The sequence below is a fragment of the Gavialis gangeticus genome, unplaced genomic scaffold (genome assembly GCF_001723915.1).
Source record: "Gavialis gangeticus isolate Ggan-Ray unplaced genomic scaffold, GavGan_comp1, whole genome shotgun sequence".
Lineage (NCBI taxonomy): Eukaryota > Metazoa > Chordata > Crocodylia > Gavialidae > Gavialis > Gavialis gangeticus.
Window position 1 is genome coordinate 18151908 of NW_017728996.1, and position 23007 is coordinate 18174914.

Consider the following 23007-nt stretch of genomic DNA (forward strand, 5'->3'; position numbering starts at 1 on the left):
CAGAGATACTTCCGGAGTCCAGTCAGTATCTTCCTGAAAGGCAGCTTGACGGACTGGAATTTGACACAAGCTGGCAGCTTTCTTACAGAGAGCTGGATCCTGCAGAGCTCCCAGGCAGGACAATCTGTGGAAGATGCATTGTTTCAGCAGCTTGTAAAAAGGCTAACGACAGAAGAGTTATACTTGGTAAATGTTGTTCTCCAGACTCAATTAATACACTTTCTGGAAACCACCCAATATAAGGAGATAATAGGCATTATATTACAGCAGTGAGGGCTCTGTTAGTAGTGTTGCCAGTATATTATAACAGCCTGCACCATGCAGTTTTAAAACCCGTTTGAAAAACAATTCAGAGTTCTAGCTATGAGCTGCCTGTTGGCCTTGGTTTAGGTTCCCACCCTCTCGGGGGTGGTTTGGTTTGTATGCATAGCTCTAGATAACCTAGGCATCTTTTCTCTTTGTACAGGTTGCTGAAGTATCTGCATCTGAGGCTTGGTCCCCCTGCACTGGTGTTCTGTCCCCACTCTCTGACTGTGCTGCAGTTCTTACTGTGTTCTGCAGTGAAAAGGCAGCTGAAGTTCAGAGACGCCTCCTCCAAGGAACAGTAGGAGAGAACTCTTCCCAAGACTACTCCTTTGACCTCCCGGATATAGTGAGCAGTGTGTTGAGTGAAATTGATTCCCTGACTGAAGACGGTCTGCCTAGTTCTGGTAAGGAAAGTGAAATGGACAGAAAATCTCCTTTTGATAGTCCCCAAATTTGACCGCTCAGACTCTGATAGTTAATGGCTGTCTACCTTTGGATCTTGCTCTGTCTGGCTATCTGCTCGGGCCACAATGCACTAACTTTCACAGCAGTGTTATGCTAGTGTATCTTTGCTTTACTAAGAGTAATACTAAGGAATGGTCATTTGTGCCAAGGAGCAGATGCTGTAGAGGCTTTTGATTAGCAATGCCACATGACGTTTCTTGAGTTACCTTCTAACTTGTTTCATCTCTGTCTGTCCAGGAGAAACTCCAGTCCCAGAATGGGTCCAACAAGAATTGTCCCGCACAGGTGGCTGGAGTCCTGCAGCAGTTGAAGGGTGGTACCCTTTATCCAGTGTCTGTGGAGCAAGCTCAGAGTTGATGGAGTCATTCAGGTAATTTTCTTGAATACTATTCAGAGACATTGTGACTTTGTCCAAGTCCCTTGCACTTCTACAGCTCTAGATAAATGGCTTGTTAGGTGGGTGTGTGTTAATGTGCCAATTTTCTGTATTCCTCAGGTTATTTGAAGTAAGAACCAGGGTTAGAAACCAGGAATCTTGATTTAACTCTTAAAGCAGACTTGGGTGCTTAGGTACTCTGATGATAGGTGCCTTAGAAATACCTAAAGGTAGACAAACTACAGACTTCAGCCCTTCAAGGTTTGTCATCGTGAAATTCTCACAAAGGGATTCCTGAGTGAAACATAGAAACCCCCCTACTTGGCACGACCCAATAAATATATTCCACTGCCTTTATCAGCATTGTTCCAGCAGTGTTCAGGGCAGCAGGGGATCTGGAAAAAAGTGTGTGGTAGGGGACGGGACGACAGGGCAAGCTCTCTAGGTGATAGGGGCACTGGGGCTGACAACTCAAATGGTATGGCCAACGTTCAGTGGGTTCCCCATTCTGTGCTGCTGCTGATATCTGTTTTGAACTGCTCAGGCTGCTGCAGGCTGTTTCTGTTGGTGAGAAGGAAGAGGTATCCCAGCCTGAAGCAGAGCTGACAAACTGTCTGTCTGAATTCTATCTGAAGAAATCTGGTGAAGCATCTGTGCCATCTGGGCCACGGGATTACAAAAAAAGGCGTACGTATGTAATAGGTTATGCTGGTACTGAACTTTCCCATGCTCTTCCTGTGTCCCTCTGCAGTTCCCAACCAGAGCTTTGCTTCTATACGGAACCTAAAGACTGCCCTCTCCTGAGCAAACAGTTTTGAAGGGGTTTTGGTGATTTAACTTGTTTGCTAAGGGGTATCATTACTTTTATATACATTGTGTATAAAATGAGCCCTGGGCCTCACTTGCAACCCAGTCAGGCTAAAGAGTTAGTTATTGAAAGAACAGCGTTCAGTAATGAAGCAACATGAAAATTGTATGTGTTCAGTTCACTGGGGTGGGGGGCCAGCAGGGAATGGGAGATGCTCTGTTTACCAGAGCACCCCTTCAAATAACCAGAAACAATGGCCACAAGCTGACAGAGAGTAGATTTAGGCTGGACATCAGAAAGAACGTCTTCATGGTTAGGGTTACCAGAATCTGGAATGGGCTTCCAAGGGAGGTGGTGCTCTCCCCTACCTTGGGGGTCTTCAAGAGGAGACTGGACAAGCACCTGGCTGAGGTCACATGACCCCAGCACTTTTTCCTGGCATTGGGTCAGACTCGATGGTCCTTTGAAGGTCCCTTCTGACCCTAGCATCTATGAATCTTTATTTATTGTGCTTGAACTGGACAGCTCCTCTGGGTTTTCGCAACTACAGAGACATGACTTTGTTCCCTTTTAAAAAATAAAACACTAACCTTTTTTTCCCCTTTTAAGTAGCTAATTATTGCACATTTCTTAGTACTTGCACTTGCAACACAACTGGTTCCTGAAAACCACGTCTTAAGTTGAAATGTAACTTGGAACCAATTTTCTCATAAGGAACAATGTTATATATAGGGGATTGGTTCCTGAACCCACGCCCGATACCCTATTTTCACCAGAAATACCCCAGAACTTTGTACTTGATCAATTATAGATGAGTAATATAGCTACATTAATGTATTTATATTGTAAATAGCAATCATATTGATTTGGAAGGACTGCTTTGAGGTGACTTTGCTGGACTTTTTGAAAGGCTCTTGGTTGGACTTTTTGAAGGGTTCTTGGGTGGAGCCTTCTCAGGAGTCTTGGCTGCAGGCTTTTCTGGACCCTTGTCCACTTTCTTAAAGAAAGTGTCCAAGGAAGTTTGGACAGATGTTCTCCAGGGAGATGAGTGACGAAGCGAACTTGTTCACTGGTGTGGCGTTGCATCAGATCAAGTGTTGTAAAGTGGAAGCTGATGTCATAAATTTGAAACAGGGTGTCAATTTATAAACCTTGTAAGTGCAAAACATTGGAAGTTGAGGACTGCCTGTATGTCCTGGGTTAACTGCTACTATGTTTCAGTTTGCAAGTTAACCCCACCAGTATAGAGCAGGGGAACTGCATACACAACAAAGTGAACTCTGAGGTATTTCCTTCTTTTTGTTTAGCAGGGCTTCTGTACTTATGATATCACGTTTTTATATTCAGGCTCCCATTTGGTTTAGAAATACATAATAAAAAACATACTGAATTCATTTGGAAGACATGAGTCATTCCGACTTCTAAGGGAACAGGAAGGAAAGGTAGGACTTTCAAAGGGTTTATTTTTTCTAAGTCATTAGAAAACATAGAAAACCTTTATTAGGCAGAAGCATTTAAATAATAAATTAATCGAAGTCTCTTATGAAACTGGTAAAACTCATTTTCTGAAATTAAAAACAATTCTGTTTCTACATAGGTTTCAATAGGATAGTCTTAGAGCAACCCAAGTTCCTTGCATATAACTTTCCCCACTTGAGTATTCCTGTTTTCATTTTTCTCTAAAATAAGGCCCTTTACCACTGACTTTCTTGACTCTTCTGGGATTGTTCTTCTAGTCCCAACTCTCCTGTAGGGTACCTTGAGCGCACACACTCTGGCCACTGGTCCTTTTATGACTGAGAATGCAACAGGTATCTGTGCCTAAGAGTTACACTGGGGGTTTGTGACATAATGTTCCGTGTTCATGACAAGCAAACTGAAAACATCACAGCTCTGAGTTGGCAGCCTCCATTTTTCCTGGCTTACTGGAGAGCCATAGTTTGAAAAGGAGACTGACTGCTGAAATTTGTAGATTTAAAGACAGTAAAAACTATAAAAATGTCATTACTCGATGCCTTCTGCCTTTCAATGCCATTGTTCTGCTAGATGGTGAGTGTGGATGGGCAGTCTCAGAACTCTAAGTAGCCAGAGCCTGAAGAAACTCACCACATGTGTTTTCCAGGTGGAGTGCCCCGAACTCCAGTCCGGCAGAAGATGAAGACCATGTCCCGCTCCCTGCAGATGCTCAATGTAGCAAGACTGAATGTCAAGGCTCAGAAATTTCAGCCAGATGGTGTGCCCCCAGCAGCTGGTGAGAAGGTGCCTCAGCGGTTGTCATTAAAGAGATCAGATGATAAGCTGGAAGAAAGAGGAAGAGCCCTGAAAATCCCCAAAGGTATGTGTTGGACAGGGTTGTCAACTCAAGTTTGTGGCAGGGTATATGGAGATAGCAGGAAGAGTAAATAGTTGTGTAGCCTACCAAGGTAGCTGTCTTGGGCTTAGGATTCTTCCTCCTCAGGTCAGCAGAAGTGATGCTCTTTCTCTCTGACAGTTACTCTCCTGGACTTTTTGTAGTGACTGGATTTCACAGAGCTATTGGAGGAGCTATGTTCAGAATGTTTCCTTTGGTAAATTTTGTGGTCTGTCCATCTCTTTGCAAGAAAACAGCTGTTCTTTTTAACAGCTTCTAACTGGAAAGGGTAGCCAATTCTGTCCATTCTTTACTGCTTGCTTTTAGTTACTTTGTGTTGCATATCTTCCAGATTTCAAAACGGAGGATGAGATGCTTTCCCATTTAACTGCAAGCTACCAGAAGGCTGTGACTGAGGGAGATATTCTCTTGTGTGCATGTGCCGAGAATATGGTCCTGGCCATTAAAAGGTTTCTGAAACTACAAGATGCCCCAGAGCAAGAGGTAGGGAAACCTGTTCACATGTGCATATGCTGTCAGTTAACACAGGTCTTTCCAGTTAATTCCATGTGAGGATAAGGATCTATGGGCACCTAACCTCAGGCTCTGGGATTCCAGAGGTGTGAGCTTTTAATGAAAATTATACCTGAGGTTCACTACTGAAGCTTGAATTTAAAGAAAAACTCGTACCGTTTTTGTAACTCTACAATTTCATCTTACTTTTATGTGCGTGTCTATAGAAAATAAGAAACCTAAGTTCTTCTGCCAGGACTGGGTAACTTACATAAGGATCAGGCTGCTGTAATGAATATATTACTTTGGAGTTCTAAGGAAAATTGTTTGTGAACTCAAGTCAACTGACTTGATACTTATTTAAAAGGAAAATGTATTTATGTGAGTGATATAAGAAATGGCTGCAGGGGTTCTGGAGCTTATTTAGAAACAAAGCCTACCTGAACACGTGCTCCTTGGCATTCTGATTAGAATGCATTGGAACAGGCTCAATTAATCGAGTCTGCTCTGTGTTCTAATTAGAACGCTGCAGCATTGCTGCAGCTTCATGTGTATTAAGCCCCTGTGCATTTTAAAATGGCTGTTGGGGGTGCTTTATCTAGACCTCGTTTAACCAGCTTTAGATAAAGCATCCCATGGTCACTTTTAAACACATGGGGGCTTAATACATGTGACACTGTGGTACTTTAATTGAGCAGCTGTGTGGGAGCTCTAGTTAAAATGCCACATCCCCCACCCCGGAGCATGTACATAGACACTCAAAAATTGGCCAGGTCATAAATAATGAAGACAAAAAGCCTTTTTGGAACACAATTTCAAAACTGCTTTGAGGCTCCTGGAATCAAAACCCAATCCATGTGTGCAGCTTTTCCTGCCTCCCAAAAGCTCACAAGTTGGATTTTACTTTTAATGAGTCCAGAACTGTAGACGAATATTTCATTGAGATAATATTGGTTTGGTGTGCTTGAATGCTACCTGATAATTCACAGAAATTAGAGATGGTAACAGGCCTGTTAGATCATTTTAATCCTTCCTTTGCCAGAGGCCAGTGTATGATCCTTTGTCCTTTCTCATTAACGTGTCCTATGCTATGAAGATTATTTTGTTGTATGTCTGACTGACTGATGAGTGGCAGCTCTCATATGACTTTTGGTCTATATTTTCCTTTGTTCACTGTCATCCTACTACTTCCTGTACCACTTAAAAAAGAAAGGGAAAAAAAAAGGTAACCCTGCCCCTAGGAAAAGGAGTAATTGAATCTGGAATTGAGCTGCTTTCCATACATTTAAATAGAGTAGAGCCAGAATTTACCATATGAGGAGTGAAAGTACCTGTGAGCCTCTGAAGTATTGTTCTGTGCATCTTTAGGTAGCCTGTGTGGACAGAGTCAGAAGCCATCTCTTGAAGACCAGCAAAGCCCTCCGACAAGAGTATGGTACCAATCCTGGCAAGGAAAACAAAGTCAGAGAGTAAGAGAGACGATACTCTATTTACTGTGACTTGCAGTTTGCATCAGTACTGGGTAGTTGCTTTACCTGTCACACTATTGCAATTAGAAATGCATTTCTGCGGCAAACCCTAGGTACTGTCTGCCTTGGTGAATTAATTTCCCTTCAGTGTACATCTTGCTATACAGAGAAGCGTGTTACAGGCTCTTATGATAAAAAGTGATGCTTTCAGAGAAGATGACTAACCACATCTATGCTGAAAAAGAAGAAAAGCCCATTTTTTAAGGTTTATTAGTGAATATTATAGTTTGGAAAGAGTTTGACTACTTACTGTTTCTGCATAGGTGTCAGCTTCAGATATTTCTGCGCCTTGAGATGTGCCTGCAGTGCCCCTTGCTACAGAGCAGCACAGATGAAATGGAGCAACTGGTAGAAGAGGCAAGTAAACTGCACTGGCTGTGTTCTAGTTAGAAATAGGGTCGCTGACCAGAAACCTATAGCTTGCTCAACATGGTCTCTGTTGTTTCCACCATTAATAAAAGAGTCTTTTGTTGGAAGTTACTGATGTATGACTCTTTCCTAATTTCATCCTCTCTTACAGATGACGGAGATGCTGCGTATTTTGTGTCTGGCTGAAGACCCAGGATACCTTACGAAGTTTTTGGAGGAAGTCCTAGCATTGTAAGTGCTTTATGATAATGACCAAATACTAAGTGCTGTCAGGGCATATAAGCTTATGTTCTTGTCATGGACAAACAATGAAGCTTTGAGTGTTGATTTTAAGATGGCTTTGTAAGACTATCCTGGAAATGTGCTAGCTCAGACTTATTCTACTTGGTCCACTTTATCCTGATGGCTAAGGAAAGGATAACAGAGCTTTTACTCTTCCATCAAAAACAGGGAGTTGTCCAGTCTGAGCAGGATCTTATAACTCTGAATAAAGGCCTGGTACAAAACATGGAAGTGAAAGCCCACAGGAGATGGAATTGGGGGGTTAATTGTGTGTTTAACATACTGCATGGTACATTCCAGGTATATGGATTCTATACCGAGGATCCTTGGGAATCTTTACTACAGTCTGGGCACACAGATTCCCCTGAAGCTGGCATCTGTTCTGCCTGCAGACTTTTTTAGTGATGACTCCATGACTATGGATAGCAAATCTCCAACCCATCCCCAATCCTTGCCATCAGCCGCAGCTCCAAGCACAGAGACGGAACAGCTGGAGGAACTGCGCACCAGATCTGCCAAGAAAAGGAGGTGATAACTGAGGGGAAGTGGTTTGCTTCATTCCTAAGTCCTCTGGCTGATTAGCTACAGCAGTTATGGTCCCTGTCCTGGTGGGCTCTTGTTGGATAACTAGACAGAGCAGTCTGAAAATTGCTGATCTTGTGTGTGCATTACCTGTTAAGTATCTGCTTCTGGGACTATGTCCTAACTTGGAGGGTGGTCATTGTCTTTGTACTGCCATGGCTGCTAATGGAGAATTGTGGTTTGGGCCTCTGACTCAGTTTAAACTTACAAGAGTATAACACTTCAACAGTCAGCAAACTTCTTTCCTTAAAATTAGTGTTAGTCACCTAATGCAGGTGTATATATCTTGTACCATGTGACATCAGAGCAAGCACTGCTTATTGTGCAACTGATTAGTTGGTTGGTAACAGAGTTGGAATGCTGCTTCACCGTTTTTTTTTATAACTGGTTTCCCAGTTTCTTTCCCAGGAAGCATTTTGTGCTTCAGTGGTGGTACTGTAGCACTTGGATTTGATTTCTTTTCTTTTCTTTTTTTTTTTTTCTTTTTAAAGAAATTCTACTACTTAGTAGGTTGCAAAGGTGCTAAAGGGAGCCCACAGAAACAATGAATCTGCAGTTTAGCTCCTTCGGTGCTGAAAGTTCTGCACACTATGGGACCTTGTAGCCTTAAGCATCACTTGTGTGTGTGCAATAACATATATATAAAAATAAAATACCCAGGCAAATCTGTAAGTCTTTTCCATGTAAATCGTTATGCTTGGCTATAGGAGCTTATAGGGTTCCCGAGAATTTGTGGCTAAGATTGAATTGATTACTTCAGGATCCCTAACCAGTGGCTGGTCTAGTCTGTGTGCTTTTGCACAAATGAAAAGCATTTCAGCCTTGGCTTTGGGCCCCAGTTGAGGTTGTTTATCTTCAAACATCTAAAGGTGCCTCACAATACAGATAACGTGACATCATTGGTATCCCAAAGAGACACCATTTTACCTGTGTGGGGAGAAGTTGAATCACCCGTCTGTAGAAGCAAACTCAAATAAGTTGCTTATGACATTGTGGTATAGCTGGTAACTGCATCTCTGTTTTTATTGTGATTGCATTTTTTTGTCCTTGCTACAGGAACAGTGCCTTAGCCAGACACAGGAGTATGACAGAAACGTCACAAAACCTGCGCCAAGTTGAAATGCCCAAAATTCCAAAGAATCTCATCAGAAAGGTAAAGCTTTCCCATAGGGCATTAGGTGAGGCAGCTTCTGCAGGCACAGCAGCATTTTGATCCCAAACAGAAGTGCAGAATCCATGATCTTGCAAATGTTGTTTACCCATTGAATGAGTGCATAGGACGAGCTACCCAGACCTCATTCTGAGGCAGAACTTGATAACCTATTCTGTGTAAATGTAACTTCTAGGGAGGTCAGGGGAGGGGCTTGATTCTTACGAATAAAAAAAACAGCAGCTTAACCCTTAAGTAAATCAAGCTACTTCTTAATTTCAGGAAAATTCTCGCTGTTACCTTGCTGCTGAGAAACCCACACAGATGCCTGCCTTGCAGAAAGAGGCAGCACAAGGTATGAAGGCTTCTGTTTTATTTCACAGAAAAGCTGTGTGTGTCTTTGCTTAGACTGATTTCATTATATACAAATAAATAGGTTGAGAAAGTGGTCTGAGGAAAAGTGTGAGTTGGAGTGAATTCACTCTACACACTTATGTATGCACAAAAATGACACTATATTATTTACACATAGTATAAGGCAATAAATCTCTAACACCCCTTGCTATAGCTCAGATTCTTGAAAGCCTATATTTCTAGTAATCCTAATAGAGATTATTTGGCATCTGGAACTCCAAGTAGCTGCTTTCTCCTTAGCCTGTGACAGCACCATATAGCTAGAAAGCACAGAGACATTAACTCAAAAGAAATCCAGGAGGAGGATGGGGACGGCATGGCCAATGATATTTTCCAGCTTTTCAGTGCTCTTTTACACTCCTGGAAGGTTATCTGCTTTCATTAGTATCCAGTGTAGGCTTATTTATGTCCTTTCTAACTGCATTGCATTAAGAGCGAATTACGTTTCTATTGTATATCTGCTCATTTCTTGCTCTGTGTTGTTTTCAGAGGTGACAAAGGTGAGAAGGAACCTCTTCAATGAGGTTATGCTTTCTCCATCAACAAGGTCTCTAAAGAAGATGCCTCGAAGTCAGTCAGTATCTGCTGTGGAAGGTGTGAAGCACAAAAGCAGCTACTCGGATGAGGGCACTAGAGGTAGGATAGAGCTTCCAACACACTGCACCTACTAGTAGTTAATCTTTTCTTCATCGCTCCCACCCACCAAAGAAAGAAAAATTATTTTCTGGTAACTCCAACTTCAGAGCAGATACCTTCTCCTCCGTATCAAATGTATGGCAAGATCCAGCTAAAATATTATTTCCTGCACTGTTTAAATCCAAACAAACTCTGTTAATTGAAAACCTTGTGGAGTCTCACAAAGACAAATCTCATAAGAGAAATGTATACAGTTTCATTAACAAACTAGGGGACTGTGGCGTCAACACCTACACAGTCAAATGGGTCACTAACTGGCTGGAGGGCCGCACGCAGAGAGTGGTGGTGAACGGGTCATTTTTGACCTGGAGGGATGTGGGCAGTGAGGTCCCCCAGGACTTGGTCCTCAGCCCGCACTGTTCAAAATCTTCATCAGCGACTTGGACGAGGGGGTAAAAAACACCCTGTTCAAATTCGTAGATGACGCTAAGATGTGGGGAGAAGTGGGCAAACCAGAAGAGGAATAGGCTGCAATCGGACCTAGACAGGTTACAGGGGTGGGCGGATGAGAACAGGATGGGTTTCAACACTGACAAGTGCAAGGTACTGCACCTGAGGAGGAAGAACCAGCAGCATACCTACAGGCTGGGGAAACTCCCTTCTTGTCAGTGCAGAGGCAGAAAAGGATCTTGGAGTCATTATTGATGCCAAAATGAACATGGGCCGGCAGCGTGGGGACGCAGTCAGGACAGCCAACCATACCTTGTCATGCATCCACAGATGCGTCTTGAGCAGGTCCAGGGAGGTGATCCTCCCCCTCTATGCGACACTGGTCAGGCCGCAGTTGGAGTACTGCGTCCAGTTCTGGGTGCCGCGCTTCAGGAAGGATGTGGACAGCATCAAGAGGGTCCAGAGGAGGGCCACCCGCATGATCAGGGGGCAGTAGGGCAGGCCGTACAAGGAGAGGCTAAGGGACCTGAACCTGTTCAGCCTCCACAAGAGAAGGCTGAGGGGGGATCTAGTGGCCGTTTACAAACTGGCCAGGGGGGACCAGCAGGTATTGGGGGAGTCCCTGTTTCCCCAAGCAGTACCAGGAGTGACTAGAAATAACGGTCACAAGGTGGCAGAGGGTAGATTCAGACTAGATATCAGGAGGCGCTACTTCACTGTCAGGGTGGCTAGGATCTGGAACTGACTTCCAAGAGAAGTGGTGCTGGCTTCTACCCTGGGGGTCTTTTAAGAGGAGGCTGGATGACCACCTTGCTGGGGTCGTTTGACCCCAGTACTCTTTCCTGCCATGGCAGGGGATCGGACTCGATGATCTGCTCAGGTCCCTTCTGACCCTTTCAACTATGAAACTATGATAATAGGCATCAATATTTCTATTCTCTTCACTTAAATTACTCAATGAAAATGCTGGTTTGGCCTTGCAATTTAAGTTACTGATGCTACTAGTTGTTTTCTATATACCCTAATAAGGCTCATTGCTGTACAGATCTTTGGAGAGACAGGCATCCTGCCCTAAAAAACTACTTTTAAGCCTTGGTTCTTTAACTACCTTATAGCCTCAAGAATAAGGATTTGCGGCTTAATAAGGCAGAGAAATGAAAAGAGGGGTAAATGTGAACAATAAATGAATGGGTTAGTTATATCAGACATGTGCCCTGTTTGTACCAAGGTGTCAGAGAAACCTTCCTATATAAATTTAAAATGGAAGGTGTGTGTAGCAGGGTACTAGGGTGCCTGCTACTGGCATTGGTAATAGGTCTTGGCTGCCAATCACTAGGGCAGCTCAGGTGACGGTTGCTGGGGCAACTGTGCTGGTCAGGTGACCAGAAGGGGGCAGGGCCGGACCTTTATAAACAGCCCAGGCCATAGCCTAGTGGGCAGTTCCCCTCTGGAAGCTGGAGGAGCAACAGCTCTGCTGCAGAGCAGAGCAGCCTGATTGCCTGACTGCCGAGCCTCTGCAGAATGATATGGGGTGGAGGGAACCCTGACAGGGAGATGGAGAATAGCCAGGGCAGCGCGGAGCGTATGTTATAGCCAGGAGGCTTATTCTGAGTTACAGCCGGGTGGCTTATGGCTTTGAGTTTCTGTTGGGTTGCTGGTGTAAGACCGGAGGACAGGGTGAGGCTGTAGGGGTGTGAGGAGGCCTAGAGCCCGGACAGGGCAGGGCGCACAGGTAAAGGCCCCAGGGAGGGCGCGCGTATACTGGAGAGGCCCCAGGGAGGGCGCGTACATAGAGACACGAGAACGTCCGGAACACCGGCGAGGCTTGGGCGTGGTATTGGGGGCGGAAGGAGCCACGCGACGCCCTAGGTTGGGTGTACCAAGAGATATCCATATAGGGCAAGAGCACTGGGTCTGAGAAGCCCAGGAAAGGCAGCCTCCCATTAATATTATATAAACAGCAAAGACGTGGCGGGCGAGATGAGGGTGCTAGAAGGGCAACTTGGCACGGTAGGGGCGCAGGAGAGATCACGGCCACTCCTGGGCCCTGCCCTGTGACAGTGTGTGAAGGGAGTTATGAGAGCTGGGGGGCTTTCCTTGCAGTGCTTTTAAAATGAAGTCTAAAGCTATTCACTTACATTACACGAAAACTAATGTAGATCTTATGCATCTCAAATTCTTGTTGCTTCCTCAGTCGGAGTCACCTCGTGGATTCAGTCTAACCATGTACTTTGCTCCTTCAATTTCAGACCATCGCAAGCTACTAACCAAGAGAGTTGCAGAGACACCACTGCACAAGCAAATCTCCAGGAGACTGCTTCATAAACAGATCAAAGGCCGGTGAGCAAATAAGATGTGGTAATTCTGAATTCCTGTACCAAGAGCTTGATGGCCAAAACGTGGACAGTTTGTGGAGACTGCTCCTGTCTGATGTTCACTAATCTGTGCCACAGCTGGAAGGATGTCCTTTGGTTAGAGACTTGGGAGGGGATGATAAGTTCTGATGACACTTGGAGAGTAATGTGTAGTTCCACGTAGCTTTGACAAGTGGTGCTCTGTGCAGTTCTTGATTTGTTATTTTATTTGTGAACATGGATGATGTTGGTGACTCTGAAACATGAAATGTCTCTCCCAGGAGTTCTGATCCAGGTTCTGATATCAGTGTTGTAGAAGAATCTCCTGAGAAGACCATGAGTGGTGAGTGTTAATTTTAATATACATGGACTATCTTCCCTTTTTACCATGTCACAGCAGACAGTGTTGTGACATACATCAGCCAACTTGGTCCTCAGTACTCCATATTAACATATATGAAGATTGTTTTCCTGCAGGTGAAATGCAGTCACCCCTGGAGCAGAAGATGCTAGTGGTTCTATGCTTGACACAGTTAGTACAACAGTTTTGAGGGGAGCAAATAACTTCTCTAACTGAAATCTGAATGAAGAACTTGAGGGAGGCAGAGCATGATTCCAAGCTAGAATCTTTCCTTATTTTTGACATGAATATCTCACTCCTTGCTGAGTGTTGTGAAACTCTTAGCTCTCTTAAGTTGCATTGAAAAATTTTAAAAAGTGCCTCCTTGTTCCTTCCTGAGTTGCTTGTCTGCCAGCTATGGGGTCTTCCTGGAGGGTGTTGCATGTAAATCAGAGCAGTGCCCTGATGGTATTCTTGTCTTGCAGATGGGGGTTTAAGAAGAAGCCCACGCATCAAACAGCTGTCATTGAATAGGACACACTCTGGCTTTTTCTACTCTACAACACAGTCCAACTCGCAGAATACGCAAAGAGTGTGTATAGGGCAGCAAGAAGAGTCCTCCATTCACCAGGACTTAGGTATTGGAAGTACAGAGCTCCATTTTGCTGGCCTGCAAAGCCAGCATTTGGTTGGTGTGAGTAAGAGATGACACTCTTGAGGTTTTAAGGTGTCGTTTACTTGAGATGAGATTCGTTTCGTAACATTCTTTATAGCCAGAAAAGACCAGCCCCACCAAGTATAGTATTTTGTACTGGGAGTTGCATTGCAGTGGCTCCTATGATTAAAGAGATTTACTCTGGCAGCTAGGAAAGAGTTTGGCTGCCCGACCCACTGCTTACTTCCTGTTAAATATAACATGGCTTCAGTAAGCACTGAAATCCTAAAACTGCTTCAGACTAGGTCTCCTATGTGGCAGCACAACACAGACTCACCCAGATGGAATCTTCCTCATTTATTTCTTCAGAAGAATTATATGTTGAAGCGTTTAGGAACTGTATTGTCAGAGCAGCTGTAGGCTCTAGTCATGGGTCACATGGGGCAAGGTGGTAAACACGAAGTTGCACTATTTTTTTTTTTCTCTCCCTCATCAGCTTTGTCCTAGCAGACCCTTCCTAGAAGTGCTAGTTCAGCTGTTTAGTTCCAGAAAGCAATAATACCCTAGCTCAGACCGTTACAAAACGGGTAGCCAGAAAAGAGCATTATGGCCTGTTTTTCTTGACCCACACTTCTTGGTTCCAGTCTAACTGTCCTCTCTTCCTCTGTAGATAGTACACTACATCCCAATAAGCCTACCATCCAGTCTCCCAAGAGGCTTCTTTTTGGAGCAGTTATTGATGTAAGTAGCCCTACGGTGAAAGATTTACCTGGAACAAGGAGAACAAGACACAACTCTTTTGAATTAGAGAAGCCAGTTAGCTTTCAGGTAAAAACATTTTCTTGCACACACGCGCGCGCGCTCTCTCTCTCTTGCGCTCTCTCTCTCCTTCCACAGATGTAGTTCAAGCTGTCTTTGAATAAGGACTTCAGTTAAATTGTGTCTCATCTTTTGCTAGTTTTATTTTCCATGTTTTATTCTCAGGAAGTGGTGCCAAGATGAAAATGCCTACCATGAGAACAGTACAGACTTCATCAGTCTCTTTCATTTTCTTTCTACAGACTCCTAGAAAAACTCCTCGCAAGGCTACCCAGAAACCACTGAACTCATCTAGTAAAACATCAAGGAAATCGCCTCGTCCTCTGCGCAGAACACCAAAAAGTCTGGAGAAGACCCCTGGCAAAGGTCCAGCTGTCAAGCAGTCTGCAGCTAAATGTTTGGGCAAGTTCTATTCCCCTTCTAGATGCAAGGACAAGTCACCACCTGTACTTAACAAGAAGAGGAGAAATTGTTTAGTACAAATAACTCCTGGGAAAGACTGTTCTCCAGAGAAAAGACTTTCCACCCCTCACAAGAAGGTGAGGTTACAAACAACAAGAGAACAGGCAGTGAATGGGGTGCTAGATGCATCTGGGTCACCTCTAAAAGATTCCAGTCCAAGCACAGCCACCCAGTTTTCATCTCCTGTTCAAGAAAAAATTACCACAGATCTGCAAACTCCCAGATGCTCCTTGAGATCCACTCAAAATTCAGCATCTCCAGCTGGTCCTAAAAGGCAAGCTCTCAAGACAGAGACTCAGGGAAATCCAGAGTCAAATATCAGTTTGGAGCCAGTGCCTCAAGGAGTAGAAAGAACTCCCAGGAAATTCAGATGTACACCTGCAAGACAATCTAGGAGCCCAGTGAGTGTTCCTTTATCTCCAAAATCTGCCTCAAAGATGAGGAAAGAATCTAATTATTATTCTCTTGATTCCTCCATAAAAGCTCTGGCCATAGGCTCTCTAAAGTCTCCAAATGCTATTCATACTTCCCCAAGGAAAGCAGTCAGGTCTCTGCTCCATGACCCTGAGCAGGCCAAATGTAGAACCAAATCTGGAGAAGAAAATATTGCTCTCTTACCTGCAAAGACTTCAGGAAATGAGAAACAATACAGTAATGCCAATGTTAGGCCTTCTGCAGAAAGCAACTGGCTTTTCAAGGCTTCTGGAAAAATTCCCATGGTGGAGAGAAAGGAACTAGTGGGTCTAGAAGCTCAGGGCTCCTCTCCAAGAGAGAAGCAGAAAAGTCTGAAAGAGCATGCCTCTCTTTCACCTTCTGCTAAAGAACAAGTGCACAGCTTGGATATTGTGGAGACGCATGAGCAGTTGGAGTCCTCCTCAGCTAGCACAAACACTAGGGCATCCCTCCCCAGTGAACCTCAAGCAGGGAAGAGCCAGGACCTGCCAGAAACAACAGTTTCACCAACAGGAGAGTTTAAACAGCAGAAGGCATTTACTCATAAGAGACGTTCCTCATCTGGCTTGACTATTTTGCCCACTACACCAACATCTGCCTCTCCTGCTTATGCCCTGCGTTGCACCGCGGACAGAAGGCAGCGGGAAGCTGCCGCTCGCCTAGGGAATCCTAAAATCCCAGCCAGGTTCTCCACTCCAAACAGTCCCCATCACATGGCTCCTGCTAACCCAACAGCTTATGAGGTTGAACTAGAGATGCAAGCCTCTGGCTTACCCAAGCTTCATATTAAGAAGATAGGCTCTTGTTCACCACTAGAAGCACAGCCTGAAACAAAGGCTGGGAAACCCAGGGAGGAGGAAAGCCCTGTCAATGATCTCACAGTCGCTTGGTGCAGCAGACACCCAGGGAAACTAGCAGCTGCTTGTGTTTCACCCTCCTGCTTTCGCTCTTCCCATACCATGCCTGGGAAGGGTGGAGGACAAACATACATATGCCAGTCGTACACCCCCGCTATCTGTGCCTCTGCCACCCCCTCCCCCTCCCATGTGGATGCTACACCAATGTCTGCCTCTCCTGTTTATGCCCTGCGCTGCACCGCGGACAGAAGGCAGCGGGAGGCTGCCGCTCGCCTAGGGAATCCTGAAATCCCAGCCAGGTTCTCCACTCCAAACATTCCCTGTCATATGGCTCCTGCAAGCCCAACAGCTTATGAGGTTGAACTAGAAATGCAAGCCTCTGGCCTACCCAAGCTTCGTATTAAAAAGATTGGCTCTTGTTCACCATTGGAAGGACAGCCTGAAACAAAGGCTGGGAAACCCAGGGAGGAGGAAAGCCCTGTCAATGATCTCACAGTCACTTGGTGTAGCAGACACCCAGGGAAACTAGCGGCTTCTTGTGTTTCACCCTCCTGTTTTCGCTCTTCCCATACCACGCCTGGGAAGGGTGGAGGGCAAACATACATATGCCAGTCGTACACCCCCACCAGCTGTGCCTCGACCACTCCCTCCCCCTCCCATGTGGATGCTGCAGTGCCCTGGACACCTTCCCCAAAGCACAAAGGCAAGACTACCCCTGATGCCATCAAAGACTGGCCCCGGAAGAAAAAAGCAGTGGGCCACAACACAAATGCTGGCTGTGGCCCAATCGAGAAAAGTATGGACTGTGTGGGAAGCCTGTCAACAGGCGAAGAAGCCAGAATCTCTGATTATAATAGCAAAGCTTCGAACCTGGTGGATTTTGAGCTGGAAGGAGTCTACAAGCTTCAGGACCAGTCACCTCCCAGTGACTCAGAACCCAGAGCTCCCGAGAGCACTTCCCTGGATGCATTGGGCCTGACATCTAGGAAACGGGCTTTTCAGCGCCTGTCTCCACATGGGCAAACCAGACAGGAAGCAAAGAGGTCTTGCACAAGTATTGCTGACTTGGATCGGGTCTCCTCTCCCACAGATGAGACCAGCAGAAGAGGAACCTGTACGGTGCTACCTGGTACAACCCAAGCATCCTCAAATGGAGCTCAAGTGCAGCAGAGCTCCCTAGGGGACGATGAAGTCTTCCTTTCTTCAGGTAGTTGCATGGCACATCAGTGAAAATCTAACATGCTAAATTGGGAGGAGCTATGTGTACAGGGAATGCAAAGGGGGATAGGAGACATGTCTAGCCAAGAACCGCAAGATACAGCTAATGCTTGTGGGGAAATAAATAATCTAAAAGGAAATGAGATGGAGGTGGGGGAAGAGGGACTGCAAGCTATGTTGCATTGCGGCTCGGATTAATGCAGAAACACCATGTCACAGACCAGGTTAGCAGTATTAGAATTTTGGGATATTGTGATCAGTTGTGAGCAGCTTGATAGTTGGATATTGGCAAATGGGAGAGGGATCTGAGAGGAGCATAAAAGACCTAGGGACTGGAGGCATTTACCTAAAGGATGAAGGGCCAAGTCTGCAGTCATTTGTTAGTCATGTTAGTGACATCCTGCTGCTGCTCTTCAGTAGCAAAAGGCTGGTGAATCCCAGGGTGGAAAAGTTGTCATTTAGGTGGTGACAAGAAGCTGGATATGATAGGGGGAGTTGCAGTGGTAGATGGTTTTTGCCTGGGATGTGGCTTCCCATGGAAAGTCATGACAGTTCTATTGCCTTGGACAGGATATTGGACAGCACTGGAATCTAACGTGCTCTGTTACTCAACCTTTTTTCCACATATGGTTTTTAACACTACACATATGTCTTGAAGTTAGTCTGGGGTAGATTTTTGCAGAGCAGGCACCTGTGTGTTGCTTCAACCTAACAGCGCGTAGCTGTCCAGATGTAACTAGTTGTTAGCATTCCCAGCTCTTGTTTGCAGGTAACTCATAGTTTCATGGTTGGTAGGGTCAGAAGGGACCTGAGCAGATCATCAAGTCCGACCCCCTGCCATGGCAGGAAAGCGTACTGGGGTCAAATGACCCCAGCAAGGTGTTCATCCAGCCTCCAATGCTGGTCCCCCTGGCCAGTTTGTAAACGGCCACTAGATTCCCCCCTCAGCCTTCTCTTGTGGAGGCTGAACAGGTTCAGGTCTCATAGCCTCGCCTTGTAGGGCCTGCCCTGCTGCCCCCTGACCATGCGAGTGGCCCTCCTCTGGAACCTCTCCATGTTGTCCACATCCCTCCTGAAGTGCGGCGCCCAGAACTGGACACAGTACTCCAACTGCGCCTACTAGTGTTGCATAGAGGGGGAGGATTACCTCCTTGGACCTACTTGAGATGCATCTGTGGATGCATGACAAGGTACGGTTGGCCTTCCTGACCGCGTCCCCACACTGTTGGCCCATGTTCATTTTGGCATCAATAATGACTCCAAGATCCTTTTCTGCCTCTGCACTGACGAGAAGGGAGTTCCTCAGCGTGTAGGTATGGTGCTGGTTCTTCCTCCTCGGGTGCAGCACCTTGCACTTGTCAGTGTTGAAACCCATCCTGTTCTCATCCGCCCACCCCTGTAACCTGTCTAGGTCTGGTTGCAGCCTATTCCTTCCTTCTAACATGCCCGCTTCTCCCCGCATCTTAGTGTCGTCTGCAAATTTAAACAGGGTGCTTTTTACACCCTCCTCCAAGTCGCTGGGTGTCTCATCAGAAGTGTCACTGAATGTAAGTGGCAATGCTCTTGGCAGGAGAAAGGCCATGTTGGCCAGTACTAATGGCAGCTATGTTAATAGTGGCTCTATTTAGTTTATTCCTACTAGAGCTACTGACCACTTACTGGTCCTCAGGAAAGCAGACAGCCATAGTATTGTAAGCAAAGTCCTATGGATTTTGGGTAAGGTCATGGGCCCTTGGAGACATACCTGAGGGGACGGATGAGTTTCCTGTGTGCTGTGCTCGCATGTTACAGGGCTTCATGGGAAGGCTGCATTGTCATGTCTCCATGTTCTTCTCCAGGCTTAACTCCGCCAGTCAAGAGCTCCCTCTCGGCAAGCAGCCTTCGGGCACTGACTCAGTCTCCGCTGCTTTACCAGGGGCAAACGCCACCATCTTGGAGGAAGTGCACTGGAGGTAACCACCTAATATGGGAGGGTTGGGCTCAAATGGACCTGTGATCTGTCCGCAGGGGGAAGTGGTACAAGTAGTGCAGTCCTTGCTCAGAAGGCATGTGTATGCAATGGGCCAGGGCAGGGGGAGCTTGTTCCTGTATGCACTCGACAGGCCATGCCCTCTGGCTCCTCAGAAGCTTTACATAGAAGCATAGACCAAGCTGAACTCTATTCTCCTTGGAGAGGACAGTGGAAAGATTGGCTGTAAGCAGTAAAGGGGCTGTGTTGCTTGCCCTTGGTGCTTCCAGCTGGTATTGGGTTTCCTGGGAACAGGCCTTAAAGTGACTGGGGTCAGGCTCTTGTTAGATCTCTTCTTTCCTGTGCAGACAACAACCTGGATGTCTTTCCTGGTGCTGCAGAGCAGGAAGTGTCCCCGGTCCACAGTATGGCTTTCCAGAGGCGGCCCCTTGGCAGAACTTACTCCCGGAAGAGGCTGCTCAGCTGAAGTGGGAAGCCAGGCTTAGATGGTGCTTGGATAACGAAACTCAGACTGTTGAGAGATTCCCTTGCCCTCTGTGCAGGATTTACTGCCAGCCACGTTCCGTATTGAGCATGTGGGAAATCCTGATCTCTGCCTGTGATAGATTGCTGCCTCCAGTGAAGCCAGCATCCTGGAAATCCCTGCCTTAACTGGAAGCAACAGGCCAGGATGTGACTCAGGAAGGGGTAGCTCTGAGGCAGTGTGTTGGGGACAGCTGCCTGGAGTCCAGAAAAAGGGTTTTTAATTTAGCAGGAGCTATGTGCCCATTGTTTCTAACCCCTGCTGGGGATCACTAATGCTCCCTTCAGGCATGCTGGAACTGGGATTCAGCCCAGCCAGGGGAGGGGAACTGTCACTTTTTTATTTTTCTTTAGCTATTTTGTAAAATAAATTAAGTTGAATGGCTACTTTGTCCCATTTCTTAAGAAAGTTGGAATTGGCCCAGAGGTTCCAGTACAACTTACTGCAGTGCAAAGCAAAGCTGCTGTTGGGCGATCTTTCCTCCTCCAGCCCCCTTCTTTCAGCAGACAGTCTGGCCAGAATCCTTCCATGCATCTGAGCATGTTTTCCTCCAAGGGAAGTGGTGCTGGCCCCTACCCTGGGGGTCTTTAAGAAGAGGCTGGATGCCTACCTGGCTGGACTCATTTGAGTCCCATTTCTTGTTTTGGGGTTTTGTTCTCCCGCCCTGGCGGGGGGTCGGGCTAGAAGATCTTCTAGGTCCCTTCCGACCCTTAATCTATGGAACTATGAAACTATGATAACTTTAGTCTGAAATGTAATCACACTTAGCTCAGTTATACTGAGAGAGACTCCTCTTATTAGACAGTAGGGATGGAAAATGGGTATGACCTGGCTGTTGACCTACAAGATGTGATGACCTTTAAAGAGGTATTAGAGGGTAATACTATGCAATAGCTCCTGGGAGTGGAGTGGTTTTGAGGGGCACTTCTTCATTAGCAGGAGGGTAGATTTGACTTCTACACACAGGAAACAAAATGCACATCTCCCCATAGCTTCAACACACCTCCAAAGGGAGAAACCATAAGGATGCTTGGAGTGGGGTTATTGAACCAGAAAAGGAAGCCAAACAACAGCAGTAGGTGAATATAATACTTCTATAACTGGTTTTCTTTAGGTGACAGTAAGGTCAGGCCAGGCCCCCTTGTAGTTCTCTCCTATAAGGCCTGGTCACTATTGGACTTGGATGAGGCTGAAGGTAGATTGTCCAAAGCAGCAGAACAAGTTCTGTCCTGTGCCTCTCCTCCCCCTCCAACTGCTTTTGCTTTCCTCTGGATAATGAAGGTGAACTAGATAATCCTTCATTGCTACTGTTGAGCAGACTTGTATCCCTGTTCAGGAGAAGACTAGCCGCCTTATTCAAAGGTGTTTGCATGAATGAGGCAGAAGGTTGAATAAAAAAGTTGTAATTACTGAGTAATAAGAAAATGGATTCTTCTTCCCTGCTGGAGGCTTCTGCTTTCATTCAGCATAAGACATTCAAGAGATTTGGGGCTGGATTTGCAAAAAAATCTGAGTGTTGACTGCAGCACTTCTAGGTGCTGCACTGTCATCTTGTGGAATCCACAGCTCTGTTCAGTGGCTTTGCTCATCTAATCCATGGGAAAGTTAGACACTAGGATTGGGATCTACAAAACCCATGCACTGCAGAGGAGGCAGCCAGTGTGAAGCACTGGGGCAGACTTAATCCACTCCTGAAGAGACTTATACTTACCTGATTGCAGGCTCAAGGAGAGTGCTTCCTATTCACACAGAAGGGACAACACAGGCCAGCTGCAGCTTTCAGACACAGCTGTAAAATCCAAGCCTTATGTCCATAAACCTACAGATCCAGAATAGTGTCTTGTGCACTGAACCTGGCTTGCTGTGGCCATATGGAAATAAAAATAAGAGCTTTTCATCAGGGAAAAAGGGAACAGAAGAAATTCCCTACAATCAGGGGCGCATTGATAAAGGTTTTCTTGGCTGATATTGATGGCTGATTATTAACTGGCCATATTGGATACTGATCCGTTTGCATTCCTGTAAATTGGCTGCCAGGCAGCTTGGAGAGCAGGTCAGGCAAATAAATCTGGGTGGGGGGCAGGGGCACTGGAGGAGAGAAGGGGCATGGGGCAAATCAAGGCCCCCACAGTTGAGGCAGTGAATGTAACCCCACCAGGAGCAGGACGGAGCCACAGGTGGCTCCCCACTGCTGAACGCATCCCAGGGGAGGCACGTACTCCCTGGATTTGTGCTCGGGGTGAAGGCAGCCACCCCAGCCAAATTTTCCCGTAGCCCCTGCTCCCAGTGCTGCTGCCCCCCCCCCCGAGTGTGGCTTCAGCCCAGCCCCTGGCCCCAAGCCCACAGCCCACCCTCACCCCATGTATAAGTCTGGGGGGCAGCCACAGCTGTCCTGCTCCCAGCAGCTGCATTTACCATCCTGGCTGGGTAGCACCTGCCCCTCCCTCACAGTGGGGGCCTTGATCTGCCCTCCCTCCCCCTGCCCAATTTACCCACAGGATGTTGCTCTCCTAGCTGCATTCCTGGCCACATGCATGGCACAGCCACACACCTGCACGCGGCATTTAGTAGTGACAATATTTGCTACACTGGCCAAAAAAAGCCAATTGCTGATAATGCTAATTTTCCTTTTATCGGTGCTGATCTGATATGTGATGGGTATATTCACATAAGAGACTAAGGCACATGCCTGATTTAATAAAATGCACTCTACTTTATTAGAAAGTGACAGTAGAAATGTATAAAAGCTACTACAAATCTATGTACATGGGCATCAGCGCTAGCCCACAGGCCCTTCCTGTGGACACAGCCAAGCCCGCAGTGTTTGAGGACAGGAAGGGAGCTCTGTCTGCCCCTCCCTAGTAGGAAGCAGGAGCAGGGAAGACTGCCTGTATGGGAAACTCACAGTGGAATTAAGTGACATGTCACCCCTGTGATGTGGTGTTCCCTTTCTGGTGTGTTAGGCCTGGCTAAGGCGAGTGGCAGGGTACCCTGTTTGCACAGTGGCAGCTGCTCTTCCAGCCTGGCGCAAGGTTAGTGTGGAGCCTTGGCCTACAGTGGATTTCTCCTCACGTCGATCATGGCAGGGGGGCACGGCACAGGGGCCACACTGGGGCTGGCTCTGCGC

At 46.3% G+C, this 23007-nt stretch overlaps 2 protein-coding genes across 2 annotated transcripts in view; one reads left to right on the forward strand and one right to left on the reverse strand.

Moving 5' to 3' along the window:
• TICRR (TOPBP1 interacting checkpoint and replication regulator) overlaps positions 1–20264 on the forward strand; it is a 28375-nt gene extending 8111 nt beyond the window's left edge. The window contains exons 4-23 of the mRNA XM_019504078.1: positions 1–186; positions 467–710; positions 1009–1141; positions 1692–1834; positions 4078–4290; positions 4658–4809; positions 6187–6287; positions 6611–6704; positions 6868–6947; positions 7299–7526; positions 8637–8733; positions 9013–9085; positions 9634–9780; positions 12480–12570; positions 12866–12927; positions 13410–13562; positions 14250–14407; positions 14641–17377; positions 19227–19340; positions 19705–20264. Of these exons, the coding sequence (XP_019359623.1) occupies positions 1–186; positions 467–710; positions 1009–1141; positions 1692–1834; positions 4078–4290; positions 4658–4809; positions 6187–6287; positions 6611–6704; positions 6868–6947; positions 7299–7526; positions 8637–8733; positions 9013–9085; positions 9634–9780; positions 12480–12570; positions 12866–12927; positions 13410–13562; positions 14250–14407; positions 14641–17377; positions 19227–19340; positions 19705–19823 (5325 nt within the window). The 3' untranslated portion in view covers positions 19824–20264. The remainder of the gene's footprint in view (positions 187–466; positions 711–1008; positions 1142–1691; positions 1835–4077; positions 4291–4657; positions 4810–6186; positions 6288–6610; positions 6705–6867; positions 6948–7298; positions 7527–8636; positions 8734–9012; positions 9086–9633; positions 9781–12479; positions 12571–12865; positions 12928–13409; positions 13563–14249; positions 14408–14640; positions 17378–19226; positions 19341–19704) is intronic.
• Positions 20265–22573: 2309 nt separating this feature from the next.
• Positions 22574–23007, reverse strand: part of KIF7 (kinesin family member 7) — a gene marked incomplete at its 5' end in the record, with an annotated part of 15855 nt that continues 15421 nt past the window's right edge. Inside the window, one exon of the mRNA XM_019503817.1 lies at positions 22574–22966. Coding sequence (XP_019359362.1) covers positions 22932–22966 — 35 coding nt within the window. The remainder of the gene's footprint in view (positions 22967–23007) is intronic.